We start from the raw sequence: 15,296 nt of genomic DNA, 5'->3' as shown, positions 1-15,296 counted from the left end.
TGTAATTTTAAGGGGAACTCCAGACTTATTTGTATTTTCAAACATTCTTTTCTCCTAGTTTTTTTTAGATTTGGTCTCAGGACAAGAACATTTACACAACAACTGCATGTTTTAGTATTTTGTCCATCGATTATTTTAAATTTGATGAATGTGATGTAAAATGTCCTCCAAATCTGGAGTGACCCATATGAGAATGTTAAATATGGTAAAAAAAACTTTGATTTTTACTGCATGGTGTCAGATACCACTGCCTCTGACAAATTCCTGATGATGTGATGTGTTTTACTGCTGCTCACTGACACATTAACCACTGCTGGGCGAGTTTCGGGTCAGAGTACATGGCCACTTTTTATGGCTGCTACACTGATTGCTAAAATAATCACACAACAGAGAGGAGATAAACATTCTCCAACAATATCATAGTTATGTTTCATGACAAATGGAAACTGGGCGTGCTTACCTTGACGGTGATGACAGGAGTTTTATACGGGGCAATGCTTAACACAGAGGCTTCATAAACCTCAGGGGGAAAGTATGGAGGCTCATTTACATCCTCCACCTGAACACTGACCTGAGAGAGAGAGAGACAACAGATCAAGATGTGAAGCCGTCCAGCCCAAAGAACTACACCTATAATTTCCCCTCTGCCGAAGAGGTTGTGTTTAGTTTACTTGCAAGATAAATACTATGGCGATATTTAGCACACGTGAGCATCTTATTTCAGTGCATCAGTGTGCTAACGATGACACTAAACACAAAGCGCAGCAGATATTTGATCTGAAGAAGATGCAACAGATGAACTCAGATGAGGAACAATGTTCATCCTGAGGGAGACATGAGTAACTGTACAACATTTCACAGCAATCAGTCCAACAGCTACTGAAATATCTCCATCTCGACCATCTGCCAGGCAAACGCTAGCATGCTGTTGACATTCTTGGGCCTAAACCAAACCAGGGCTGGACGGTCAGATGGTTTCAGCTTTGGAGATTCATATTAGTGAAATCATAGATGGGTGACAAAAGAAAGGAAAAGTCTGAATGTTTGACTACCACAGTGACGGGATTCGGTGGCTCCGATGCTGTGGGGGCATTGTGCTGCCGGGGTTTGGGTCCTACAGATCAATACGAAGTTGTATTGAGTGATCACCTTTAGTCTATGATGAAACATTTCTATCCTGATAGGAGTGTTCTCTTCCAGGGTGACAAAGCTCCCATCTACAGGTCACGAGATGTTTGATGACAGTCACAGTCCCCAGACCTTAACTAAACTGAAGACCACGGGAAGATTTTGAACCAGTGTGTTCACAACTCATCATTAAAACTCCAAACGAGGGAAAATGTTTTAGAAAAATCCCCCCAGTAGAGTTCAGAAATTTGAAGAATCGATCCCAGGGTGAACTGAAGCTATTCAGTCAACAAGTGGTGAGCCAACACCGAACTCAGACACTTTACGTTGGTTTTTCCTTTACTTTGCCACCATCTGTCTCTTCATGCAGTTATATGTGCAGGAATTCAGCTGTTTTAATCATAAAAGGATTTTAATTTCCAAACTCCAGAAGCCCAAAGAAGCTGGAACTTTTCCGAAATGAGCTCCAGATAAACAACTTTTAATAAATGAGCTGGTTCCACCTTGGAATACACCACCTTAAAACCGGTCCATGAGAGATCACACCTGTCTTACGCTATTTCATCCAATGTTTAAAAACTTTGCTTTATAGTTACATGCAAGATTTATATTTAAGTATGTGAGACTTGTGTTGACACAGCTCTAAACTGCATTTTGCATTTGGATAATACAAGTACATGCTGACAGTCCTGCCAAAGCGGTTGACATTTCATCTCCAGGTGATGCTTCACAGTGTAACAGTCTGAGGACTGTGTGATGCTTAAAGATCATACCGTTGCCATTGCTGTTGTAGGGGGAGTCCGTGTGTCCACAGCCTCCACGTCCAGGATGTACCACTCCTGCTTTTCTTTGTCCAGCTGTGCAGTAGTCAGGATGGCTCCACTGGTGTCGATGGAGAACAGGTCAGTGTACGTTTTCAGTGCGTAGGCCACGTCGTAAAGGTTGCTTCCTGAGGAGGCCCAGACCTTTCCCACCGTCGCCCCCACTGGCAGGTTCTCAGGTAAACTGAAGTTGTAGGAGGAGCTTTGGAAGGCCACGCTCTCCACCAGACTGACAACCCTCAGGTTCACCACAACACGAGCTGTCAGACAAAATAACAACACATGTACGGTACAAAGAGGTGTTATTGCTGATTGTCACGGTCAGTATAGAGAAGGTAACTTTTGAAATGTAATAGGTTACTGATTACTGCTTACTATTTTATTGACCTCATCCAAGTAATGTACAGTACAGGCCAAAAGTTTGGAAGCAAGATCAAATTTGGACAAAAAAGATCATAGTTTCACTGACATACTTTGCAACAAAAATAAATATGATTACTATATAGAGTCACTCATCAGAATACATTTTACTATAAGTTTCAGGTATTTGTATCTGTACGCTTAAAGATAGATTAAACCTTTATTGATCCCACAGCGGGGAAATTTACAAAGTAACAGCAGCAGCAAATAGATACACAGATAAAAAGTACAGATAAAAAGATGACAGAAACAATATGGCAGAGTCAGATAAACAAATCTTAGTCATGGAAGGATTTAATTATGATAAAACTTCTTAAGTCATAAAACTCATGGCTCCAGGAATACAGTGTGTCATCAGCATAGCAGTGGAGGGTGTGTCTCCATGAAACAAACCGACAAAAGAAGGGGAATTAAAATCAACCCTTCAGGAGTTTCTTAGTAAATTTCTGCTGTAAATAATGACAATTTTAAATGAAAAAGAGCTTTTATCAAAATGAAACAATTTTCGAGTGTCATGTCAGGCAGAATGCAACTTTTGTGTAAATCCATTTCTATGAGAATATATCTAAATCTATATCTACACTACAGGCCAAAAGTTTGGAAACAAGATCAGATTTGTACAAAAAAACATTGTAGTTTTATTGGTGTACTTTGCAACAAAGTAAACATTATTATTATTATTATATAAAGAGTAACGCATCAGAATACATTTTTACAATAATTGTCAGGTATTTATATCTGTACTCTTGTTTCTTTACTCAGCTGTTTGTTTCCAGTCATTTCTGTGGTAGTTATAGAGATATGGACACAGTGGAGATTTATTGGGATTTTTGTCTACAAACTCTCAAAAGTCAAAGAGCTAAAATGAATAGCGCAAACTGTGATTTGTTTTTTTTTTTTTTTTTTTTACTTTTTCACTGAAGTTGTGACTCTTGTAAATCTTCTCAATTGTAATATTAAGCCCTTCTTTTCTTTTCTTAACGTTTATTCAGTAATTGTCTGATAACTTCAATGTATATCTAAAGGTAAACTGAGGAAAATGGTGCATATCAATGAAAGTAAAGTCTGATCATGCAGTAAATACATCCCACAATCCATAGAATTCAGACTGGTTTTCATTATTTTTACCTTTTTGAGAAATACATTGTGAACAGAAACTTTTGGCCTGTATTGTACCTCATTATATCAGATTACCTAGACTTTTTAAAAAGTAGTTTAAGCTGCATTTTTAAACTGTCATTTATGTGACTGATTGCTGCTACACACTATTCAGTCATGTTTAGTCCCTTTTCGGATTTCAGGAGGAATATGTTATTGAATTTCCAGTCTTTAAAGCAGTTTTTTGCCTTCCAATGTCATGACCACCTCTATAGCTGTAGTATAACTTTTACTTTAGTTTTCCATGAACCCTTCCATGCCGCTTCCTCTTTCATCTACTGTATCTGTTTCTGTGAAATTTATTATGGGAGGCATGAACAGTAATTATGAACAACATTATAATGTTGAAGTGTGTTAGCACTACGTGTCGGAGCATTTCCGTAGTGTGAAATTAGTGGCTTTGAGTTGCAAAACACAACAACAAAAAAATACGGCCTGAGATGTTCAGAGGCGTCAGACTGACCCGTGGAGTCGAGAGGAGGCTGGCCTTGGTCTTTGGCCATGGCTGTCAGCACCACCGTGGTGTCTTCTGTTATATCAGCAAGGTCAGAGGTCAAAGTCACTTCTCCAGTGTCACTGTTTAGGGCCAAATATGGAGAGCTTCCTGCAGAGAAACTACAACAGCAAAACACAATAAATACCTTTAAATACATTTAAACATGTTAGGTGTAAGGATTAATTTCCAAAAAAAGGCACTCCAAAATCAAAATTAAAACATTTAAATAAAAGTTTTTTTCTCCAAGCTCTGTGAGAGCAGCCAGTGAGTCCGCATTCATTATAATGTCATTAGTTACTCTTAGTAGGGCTGTTTCTGTGCTGTGGTTTTTTCTAAAGCCAGATTGGAATATGTCGTTTCCTTCCATTGTTTCTAAAACCACAACCATAAAATAAAACAGGTAGAACCAGGCTGTGCAAATGGTGTTGGAGTCAGCTGCTGGTGGCTGCTGAGCTGATGTGAACTGACCTGTAGGTGATGATGCCGTTGTCCCCGATGTCTCGGTCGGTGGCGGACAGTGTCAGCAGCAGCTTCCCTTCCTCTGCGTCTTTCAGCAGGATGCTGCTGACGTAGCTGCTGGAGCTGAACTCAGGTCTGTTGTCATTGACGTCAGAGAGGCTCACTCTGATGGTGGTGATGGTCTGGTGTGCAAAGTGCAGGTTAATGAAGACCTTTTGCACATTAACAGTAACAGTCTGCATCAGTCTAATCTGTACACCAGTTAAACAGCCCTGCTACTGGCTGTTCACTTAAACACAGTATCTGGTTTTTAGTCCGTTTAAAACACGTTTGGCTACAACATTTGCACATGATTTCAGAGCTGGGTAATTGGTCGACCTAATAATAGGAAATTAATTTTCTTCGATAAAATGTTTATTTAGGGGCTGCACAGTGGCTTGGTGGTTAACGCTGTCACCTCACAGCTAGACGATCCCCAGTTCTTGTACCAGCCTGGGCCTGGGATCTTTCTGTGTGGGATTTACATGTTCCCCTGGGTTCTCCCTGGGTACTCTGGCTTCCTCCCACAGTCCAAAAACACATTGAGGCTAACTGATGATTCTAAATTGTCTGTGGGTGTGAATGTGAGCGTGATTGTTTGTCTCTATATGTAGCCCTGTGATAGACTGGTGATCTGTCCTGGGTGTCTTCTGCCTTCCTCCTAAGTCAGCTGGGATAGACTCCAGTCCCTCGTGACCCTAATGAGGATGAAGTGATGTATAGATAATGGGTGGATGGATAAATGTAAATTTACCATCTGTAAAAGTCAAACATTTTGTCTTTGTTGAGCTTATGTTTAAAGTTTACTATCAATATTTATCAACTTTTGAGTCTTATTTTTTGTAAAGCAAGACTTGGAAAGTTTATTTAGAAATCTGAAACTGTAAACACTAATGTGTGACCAGATCAAGTTCTGATGAACTGTATGTGACTCCTGTCTGTTTCAGGGTCCCCCCATCTTCTCTGCAGACGTCGCTTACCTCTCTCTGAGGGACGCCTTTATCCGAAGCCTTAACAACCAGGTCATATGCGTCCCTGCTCTCCCGATCCAGAGGACCAACAGCCAGCAACGTCCCGTCCTACAACGCACAACACAACACACATCACATGGGCAACTACAGCATCGACAACATCAATGAACGGACTGACTCCTCTGCTCCTTTGGATCTGGTCATATTTTGTGATGACTGAGTAGTAACAATACTTTGTGCTGCTTCCCAATGCTAATCCTTTAAAACTCATATTTACTGTCATTAACATATATACAGCATGTGTCTGCCTAACTGACAGGTCAACTTGTCATGATGAAGGGTGCAATTTCAAATTCCAATGAATGCAATCTAAGAATGCACCCATTTCCTCTAAAGAGCCAAAGTTTAGGGGATGTAGTTTTGGAATGGAAGTTGACTTTAGTCCAATTAGTATTACAACAAAGGTGCTATGACAAAATAAGAAAAGGCCTTTAGAATCGTTGAGTATCATCACAAAATGGATTGACGGTATACATACTTAACATGGCACTAAAATGGCTCAGAAAAGCAAAACCTAGACATAACATACAGTCCTGGTCCAATGTATCCTGTGCCTGCACTGTAGATCCACTATATGTTTTGTTTGCTGCAAGATGCATTTTTGAATTAAGTATAAAATTCAATTATCTCAAATTTTTTTTCACCCTCCTGAAGCAAGATTACTAACCGACCATAAAGACACATACAGGTCATGTCGAAGTTTAAATCACAAGGGAGTCAGAATACAGCAGCCTCTTGCTGTGGCTCAGTCTAGGTGCTCAGGCTGACATACTCCACATTTATTTTCCCAGGCCTCACCTCTCTGAACCTGAAGAGTGGATGTGGGGAGGGGAGGGAGAGGACGACCTCTCCATTGGCACCGAGATCAGCGTCTGTGGGCACGATGGTGAAGATTTCTCCTTGAGATTCCTCTGAGTAGTCGCCCTCAGGGATCCACAGGGGGTCAGGGATACTTGGGAACTGTGGAGCGTTATCGTTGAAGTCGAGGATGGTGACGTTGAGCTGAGCGGTGGAGCTCAGACCGTTAGTGATCTGATCTACTGCCACAACCTAACAACAGAAAACAACATCAACTCAGCTGGAAATACACACATGATCTTACAAACATTTGCTTCTAATGGAGTTATTTTTGTTCCAACAAACAGTCGACTCTTGCACGGGGTTCATAGCTGCCATCCAAACATTTTTTTGTGGTCAAACTTCACAACAAAACACAATATGACTAACATATATCACAAAGAAGAGAAAAATGATGCGAAGTAGAGCTCCATAGTGTTTAGAAAGAACATGCTGAAGACATTTGAGCTATTCTTTGGTAATCATTTCAAAGAGATACACTGGCATTCAAAAGTTTGGGGCCACCCAGACAATCTCATGTTTTCCAGGAAACTCACACTTTTACTGATGTGATAACATAACTGCACAAGAGTTTTCTAATCATCAATTAGCCTTTCAACACCATTAGCTAACACAATGCAGCATTAGAACACAGGAGTGATGGTTGCTGGAAATGTTCCTCTGTACCCCTATGTAGATATTCCATTAAAAATCAGCCGTTTCCAGATAGAATAGTCATTTACCACATTCACAATGTCTAGACTGGATTTATCATTCATTTAATGTTATCTTCATTGGAGAAAAAATGCTTTTCTTTCAAAAATAAGGACATTTCTAGGTGACCCCAAACTTGTGAATGGTAGTGTACCTTATTTGTGATTGTTACCTGCTTGGTGTTTGGACATAGTTAGGTTTAACTAAAAAGTTTAGTAAAGCATTTGTAAACTCCCAGGACATTTTTTATAAGGGCTGCCACCTTAACAAGTAGCCTTGAGCTCATGTAGATCATGGCCGTATGTACGAGGTTCAAAATAATGCTCCTACTGTAACACTAGGGTGAAGGAAAGTTATGATTAACAAACTATCCCCTTGCATTTGTGTGCTTCCATCAATCAGTCAAGTTTAGTACAGTTTCCATTCATCTCTCGCGTTTGTGCCATATTTAAAGAAAGAAAGAAATCTTGCCACAGCATCTCAGTTGGATTCAAGTCCAGACATTGATGCAGCCACTTTAATTTTATTCTTTTTGAGCCTCTCCAAGGCGGACTTGTTTGTGTACTTTGGGTCATTGTCGTGCTGTAGAACCCATTAGTGTTGAGCTTTAGGTCATGAACTGATGGGTGGATATTGTCCAGGAGGATTTTCTGATGGAGAGCAGAATTCATTGCTCCATCAGTGATGACAAGTCATCCAAGTCCTCAAACCATCACACCATGTTTCACTGTTGGTATGATGTTCTTCTTGTGGAATGCAGCATTAGCTTAACACCAGATCTATGTCTTCCAAAAAGTTCCACCTTCCACAGGATGTTATCCTAAAAATCTTGGGGCTCATCCAGATATTTTTTACAAATAGCAGATGAACCTTTATGTTCTTTTTGGTCAGGAGTGGTTTGCGGCTTACAACTCTCCCATGGATCCATTTTTGCCCAGAGTCAGACTTACTTATTGTGGAATCATGTAGATGGATCTTAACTGAGGCCAGTGAGGCCTGCAGATCTTTAGATGTTCCCCTGGGTTCTTTTGTGACCTGGATTAGATATTGAAGTGCTCTTGGAGAAATGTTGGTTGGCTGGACTGATAAATGTAAATGACATTGTTTCACATCTATTCTTGAATCTCTTTAGAACGTGGCATCATGTGCTGCTTTTTGAGACCCTTTAGCTACTTCACAATGCCAGACAGGTTCTATTTAGTGATGTTTAGATTCAACAAGCCTGGCAGTAATCATATGTGGATGTGGCGGGTGAGACAGAACCCAGTTGACAAATGAACTTGGGCATTAGGTAGATTGGTAGCTATGGGTTAATTACTTTTTCACATACAGGATGAGCAGAACAGCATTTTCTTTCAAAAAAAATATAATTTAAAAACTGCATTTCATGTTTTCTTAGGTTGTCTTTGCCTTACATTAAAAATGTTGTTTGATGATCGGAAACATTTACGTGTGACAAATATGCAAACATGGAAGATTTGTGTAAGGGGGCAAATACTTATGCATGGCACTTTACGTACATATTACTTAATAAAGAATAAACACATTATTAAGTAGTAAACCTGATCTGGGTTCTACAAAGTGCTGAGTTTCTCATTCACACACATATTCACACACCACTGACACTCACCTTTCACTTGGAGATTATCAACCTTAAGATTAGTCACTAATCTTAAGGTTGATGGCAGAGCGAAACACCAGACATATGTGAAGCTCATTACTGAAACAAGGAGGTAGCAAAGAAAATCTTGCTGCACAAAAACAAATATACCTGTAATATGTAGCTGTCTGTTTTCTCTCTGTCCAAGGTGACGTCTTTCCTCAATGAGACAATGCCGTGATTGCTAATGTCAAAAGTATCACTTTTGTAGCGGAAGTAGCCATTTAAGAATCCACCCTAGAAAGAAAGATTAGGGGCTTAATGTCTTCACAGAGTGAATCATTACAATGGAATAGCAGCAGATAGTTATCAGAAGTGTAATTTTATCTGCGATGGTCTGAGAAATTATAGCACATCTGGTTGCAAAGTCCAAATAGTAACAAAGAGAGTATTATTCATCTCATCAGTGATTACATTTTTTAAAAAGAAAGGGACAATCCAAATTACTACATTTATTTCATCAAACACATTTTCTGACAACAAAAAAAAAAACTGCTTCTATGGAACACCAACGTCAAGTATCAAAACTTTTTCAGATTAGAAGCAGCTGATGTAACTTTACCTGAACAAAGCAGGTAATCTGCATGTTACATGTTACTCACCTCGTCCTTATCAGTCACCTCCAGAGTCAGAATAGATGCACCACTGGCCAGGTTCTCAGGGATGGAGACGTCATAGCTTTCCTTGCTGAACTCTGGTGGGTTGTTGTTCACATCCTTCACCTTTACCACCACAGAGCCGCTCCCAACTAGAGAGGGAGTCCCCCCATCAGAGGCCTGAACCTTCAGATTGTACACCTTCACCTTGCTGTAGTCCAGAGGCTGGACCAGCTGCAGAGTCCCACTGGAGGAGTCCAACGCAAACACAGCAGCTTCTGATGAAGGACTCTGCTGGGTAATGCTGTAAGTAACTCTCCCATTGGCGCCTTCATCAGAGTCTGTGGCTGACAAGCTGAGCAAGCTTGTACCCATTGCCTCCGTTTCTAAGACTTCGACCTGATACTCGGCCTCAGAGAACTTTGGAACGTTATCGTTGATGTCGGATACTTGGATCAGCAGTGTGGCTGTGGCTGACCTGGCTGGACGACCCTGATCTTCAGCCACCACCAGCAGGTCGTACTCTGCCTGGGTCTCCCTGTCAAGAACAGCAGCTACACTTACCATCCCAGACACAGGATCAATAGAAAACCTCCCCAATCCTTCTCTCAGTGAGTATCTGATCTCCTTGTTGAAGCCACTGTCTTTGTCTGTAGCTGGAACTGCAGTAATACTGGTTCCTACGTCTGCGTCCTCTGGAACAGATTTTGTGACAGAACTGGAGGTAAACACAGGACTGTTATCATTGATATCGGTGACTTCAACCTGTACGACTGCACTGTCACTGTTGATGCCGTCAGTGATGGAGATTTCCACAGAGTAGCTGTGTGGAGCATCATCATAGTCGAGCGCCATCTTTGTAGTGAATTCACCAGTGGGGGAGATGGCAAACTTGTCGCCTTCTGTTTCAACTTGGAGAGTCACTGGAATCTCAGCAGCTATTGCAAGGAAGTCAACCTAAACAGATACAGACAAATGGCAGGATGGTGAACTGAATTTGCTATCATGAATTTTGAAGGTAACTGTCCGGAATTTGAAACAACAGCGAGTACTTAAACACAAACTCCACATTTGATGTCCTATGATCAGGTGGCTGATAAAAACATTCTGGTTTTAATATGTCAGAAAGAGAAACTTACCCTAAGAATCACCACTCCCGGTTCTTGCGCTTCTTCTACATTGCCACGGTAGATTTTTTGTAAAAACTGAGGTTTTGAGTCACCAGGAGCTCGAATTATCACTTGTGCTGAAGAGGAACGCGGTATGACGCCCTCTAAAAGAAAGACGGAGAAGGATATTATGATGACTGAGTGCAGTAAGTCTTATTTATCTACTGTCTTTGTAGTTCCAGGTAGTTGCATAGGGGCAGCTTGTCTACTTTAAAAGAGTAATGTAGCTGTAATTCCCATCATCTAGTGTGGTGTGTTGGTAAGTGCAGCAAAAAAAATAAAACTATATAAACTTTTTTTTTTTTTTTTTTTTTAAATAATCAAAAAGGTAAACTTTCACATTTTTTCCCTCAGTTTTCATTATTATGGCTTATACCTCCTAAAATCAGAAACCCAGTACCTAAAATTATTAGATTATTTCCTGTAACTTATTTCCTGCACTGTAATATCATGGTCAGAAAGCCATTTGCTGGTAGTTTCGGCTCTGTGTGCAGGTGCTACGTCCTGCTAGAAACTAGAACTGTACTAGCTAGACTGAGAAATGCACAACAGTTATACTGTTTGAAGACTAACTTACTCAACCTTGAAATGAAATATCCGAATATTGTGAGATACTGAATGTGTGATTTTAATGAGCTATTAGCAATGATCAAAAAGCTTTGGAATATTGCACTTTAAAGGTTAAGAATATAAAATATATATAAGTTCCTCTTTTTGAATTAAATTATAAAGAAAAAAACTTTTTCACAATATTAAATTCTTTTAGTTGTACCTATATACCACTTTAAGGCTTTTTGAACTGCATCAAGGCCTCAGTATGCTTCTAATGAACTGGCTTGTAAGATGTATTGTCCAAACTCGTCTATAGTCATCCTATAATTAGCATCCTCCAGGCTACATTGCAATGCCTTCACAATGTAAGCCCAAGAGGCATTTTTGGCACTCAATTCAATTCGATTCGATTCAATTCAATTAAATTCAGTTCGATTCAATTCAATTCAATTCAATTCAGTTTGATTCGATTCGGTTTGATTCGATTCGATTTGATTCAGTTCAGTTCAATTCAGTTTTATTTAAAGAGTGCTGATTGACGTCATATGTCAACTCTGGGGACTATCCCTAGTCTGGTGAAGACAGTAAGATACTATAGAGAGAGACCTACCAACTCCAAATGATTCCCTGTGAACAACATTTTTTATGACTTATTGGGGCCTGACATTTGCAGACCATTTCAGACCATTTTTTACCTGAAGTGGACGCACTGTTAGAATGTTTAGGAAATTAAAAAGATTATTGTATGTGGATCTCCCTGATTCTACCTCTTGGGGAAAGGGTTTTTCATATTCTGCTGGAAAACACAACAGCCACTTGTTTTAAAGCACACTACTTTAACATTCTCCTGGCCCGAGACTGTTATATTTAGGAATGTTCAATAACTCTGTTAAAACTTGCAATTGTTTATTGAAACTGTCTTCCACAAAGAAACATGGCCTTGTATTTCAGTTAGATGTCAACAACTGAGCTGAAAAAGCTCAACGGATAGCAACCATAGATTTAACATTATGATGCTAGGGTTAAGATTTACAAGAGTTCTTTTTGAGACCTACAATCTCGTATTGCAACAAGATGAAACAAACAAGGTGATAAGACACCAGCAGTCTGTATGGGTGTGATAGCAATTTTATGATAACTGTCAAAGGTGAAGTATGATGGGAACGGCTGAAAGTTTTAGCCAACAGAGAACAAACACATTTTGTTTCTTGATACACTTACAGGAACTAATCTGAAGAATAGGAACATTTCCTTCAGGACTAGATTAATGGTTTACATCATACACATGCCGCTTATAACTCTAAGAAATGTGATTTAGGGATGATTGGCTAATTTCCTCGAACAGGATAAATCATCAGAGTTGGGAAAGACGTTTTTGATTTTGAATCACTGATTGTGCCAACCCATAGAATATACTGGAAAAATGCTATTTAGATCTACCATCTCTGGCTGTTACGTAGAGAGGAAACTCCAAAATCTTGTTTTCCACCAGGGGGATGGTCTTAGCCAGTGAGATCTCTCCAGTGTTTTCATTGATTGAGAAGTATCCTTCATTGTTCCCAAAGTCAATAGAGTATTTGACCTGGCCGTTTACATCAGCATCTGGATCTTCTGCCACGACCTTTGAGTTACAGGATACGAATCAGCTACAGTCAGTCTTAACAGCACTTCTCCAAACATCAAATGAAAAGGATGTAGCAACAAGTTGTCAGTGTAAAAATATGACAGAAACAATATGGCAATGAGTCAGATAAACAAATCTTAGTCATCGAAGGACTTAATTATGATATAACTTCTTAAGTCATAAAACTCATGGTTCCAGGATAGCAGTGTGCCATCAGCATAGCAGTGGAGGATGTGTCTCCATGAAACAAACTGACAAAAAAGGGGAATTAAAATCAACCCTTCGGGAGTTTCCTAGTAAATTTCTGCTGTAAATAATGATAATTTTAAATGAAAAGGAGACTTTATCAAAATGAATCAACTTCCAAGTTTCATTCAAGAAAAACCTTTTAGTATAAATCCAATTCTATCAGAATATATCTACATCTATATCTACAGGCCAAAAGTTTGGAAGCAAGATCAAATTTGTACAAAAACAGACAATAGTTTCATTGGTGTACTTTGCAACAAAGTATACATGATTATTATATAAAGAGTCACTCATCACAATACATTTTTACTATAATCATCAGGTATTTGTATCAGTACTCTTGTTTCTTTACTCAGCTGTTTCTTTCCAGTCATTTCCGTGGTAGTTATAGAGATATGGACACAGTGGAGATTTATTGGGATTTTTGTCTGAAACTCTCAAAAGTCAAAGTTCTAACATGAATAATACAAACGGTGATATTATTACTCTAATATTAAGCCCTTCTTTTGTTAACATTTATTCAGTAATTGTCTGGGAACTTCAATGTACACCTGAAGCTAAACTGAGGAAAATGGTGTATATCAATGAAAGTAAAGTCTGATCATGCAGTAAATTGTCCCAAAATCCATAGAATTCATACAGTTTTTTATTATTTTTACCTTCTTAAGCAAGACATCATGAAAAGAAACTTGAAGTTGCTTCTAAATGTTTGACCTGTAGTCTATGTCTACATCTACACTGTCGTACAACAGTTTGGGGTCACTTAGAAATGTCCTTATTACTGAAAGAAAAGCAGTTTTTTAAAATGAAGATAATATTAAATAAATCAGAAATACAGTCTAGACATTGTTAATGTGGTAAATGACTATTCAAGCTGGAAACAGCTGATTTTTAACGGAATATCTCCATAGGGGTACAGAGGAACATTTCCAGCAACCATCACTCCTGTGTTCTAATGCTACATTGTGTTAACTAATGGTGTTGAAAGGATAATTGATGATTAGAAAACCCTTGTGCAGTTATGTTAGCACATGAATGAAAGTGTGAGTTTTCATAGAAAACATGAAATTGTCTGGGTGACCCCAAACTTTTGAACGGTAGTGTAAATCTATATCTATATGAGTAAAAATATGCTACATGTGTAAGTAATATTAAAAATAAGTGTGTCGTAACTCACCTGGACCAGTGACAGTCCCACCGTCTGATCGGCAAACACTTTTCCCTCGTACTTGCTGCTGGTGAATGTGGGGCTGTTGTCATTTTCATCCAGGAGAGTCACAGTGACTGGTGCCGTGGCAACATTGTGGGGCAGATTTTCCTCCGTTGCTTGAATCTTTTCAGTGACAAAACAGGGAGAACAAAATTAGTATTCAAATCCAGATACAACACTGTTTGTGTCTGTTTGTTTCAGTTTGCTGAGGCTCTCAGTTTTTTTTTTTTTTTTTTAATCTAATTGCGAACATTCCTCAGCAGTATAGAGTTCCATTTGGATGATAAATAAGCTGCACTTTCGTACAGTTACTTGTTCCTTCACTTATTTGGCACGATCCCACATGCTGCCTGAAAAACTCAGCAGAGTAGCAATGTGCATAACAAATACAACAAATGCACTGTTTTCTCATGTTTAACTGATGTTTGAAAAAACAAAAACTCCTTTAGAAAATCACTGACCCACATTTACAAAAAAAGTAATTGTACATTTTAAAGCAAAATGTCCTTTAAAGGAACCAAATTGGAGGTCATGTTTAATTTATTTATATTTCTATCTAATTGACCTGAAATGTGATCGTCTCAGTGGCTTCTCTGTCCAGAGCTGTGGAGTCTTTCACTCTGATCGTCCCATCAGAGCTGATAGAGAAAGGAGCAGAGTCTGGAAGGATCTCCAGAGTTCCCACAAACCCTCCCTGGAAAACAGAAACACAGATGGGAGGAGATTGGTTGAAAATATGTACAAAATAAGCCATAAGAAGGCCATTAGAAGCTTTAAGTGACAGGATCCATCTTGAACAGTCTGTATAAGAAGATAACTAAATACCTGGTCCAGATCATTGACAACAGCTTTCAGCAGAACAGCATCAACAGGAGAGTTTTCCAGCAGCGTTACAGAGTAGTTGGGCTGATCAAATGTTGGACTGTTGTCATTCACATCCTCAACAGTGACGGACACCACAGCATCAGCTGTCTTCAAACTGTCGTCTGCCTGGGCCGCCTGCAGAGGGTGAGAACAGAGAGGAACATTACAGACAATCTGTGAATAAGACTTATCATTTAGGTGAACCATATTGAAAAAACAGCTGCTTTTTTACATGATTCACTTCGTAGCATAAAGTAAATTCACATTAA

General features: G+C 39.3%; 1 protein-coding gene across 1 annotated transcript in view; it reads right to left on the bottom strand.

Annotated features, from left to right (window-relative positions):
- Positions 1–15,296, bottom strand: part of LOC111564142 (cadherin-23) — a 40,653-nt gene that overhangs the window by 11,975 nt on the left and 13,382 nt on the right. The window contains exons 11-23 of the mRNA XM_055010151.1: positions 14,989–15,162; positions 14,729–14,857; positions 14,131–14,286; positions 12,521–12,701; positions 10,499–10,632; positions 9,366–10,316; positions 8,875–9,000; positions 6,351–6,602; positions 5,502–5,600; positions 4,492–4,664; positions 3,991–4,142; positions 1,902–2,209; positions 461–571 (exon numbers count right to left, since the gene is read on the bottom strand). Coding sequence (XP_054866126.1) covers positions 461–571; positions 1,902–2,209; positions 3,991–4,142; positions 4,492–4,664; positions 5,502–5,600; positions 6,351–6,602; positions 8,875–9,000; positions 9,366–10,316; positions 10,499–10,632; positions 12,521–12,701; positions 14,131–14,286; positions 14,729–14,857; positions 14,989–15,162 — 2,946 coding nt within the window. The remainder of the gene's footprint in view (positions 1–460; positions 572–1,901; positions 2,210–3,990; positions 4,143–4,491; positions 4,665–5,501; positions 5,601–6,350; positions 6,603–8,874; positions 9,001–9,365; positions 10,317–10,498; positions 10,633–12,520; positions 12,702–14,130; positions 14,287–14,728; positions 14,858–14,988; positions 15,163–15,296) is intronic.

This window comes from Amphiprion ocellaris, chromosome 4 (genome assembly GCF_022539595.1).
Source record: "Amphiprion ocellaris isolate individual 3 ecotype Okinawa chromosome 4, ASM2253959v1, whole genome shotgun sequence".
NCBI lineage: Eukaryota > Metazoa > Chordata > Actinopteri > Pomacentridae > Amphiprion > Amphiprion ocellaris.
This window is presented reverse-complemented; position numbering and strand designations above follow the sequence as displayed.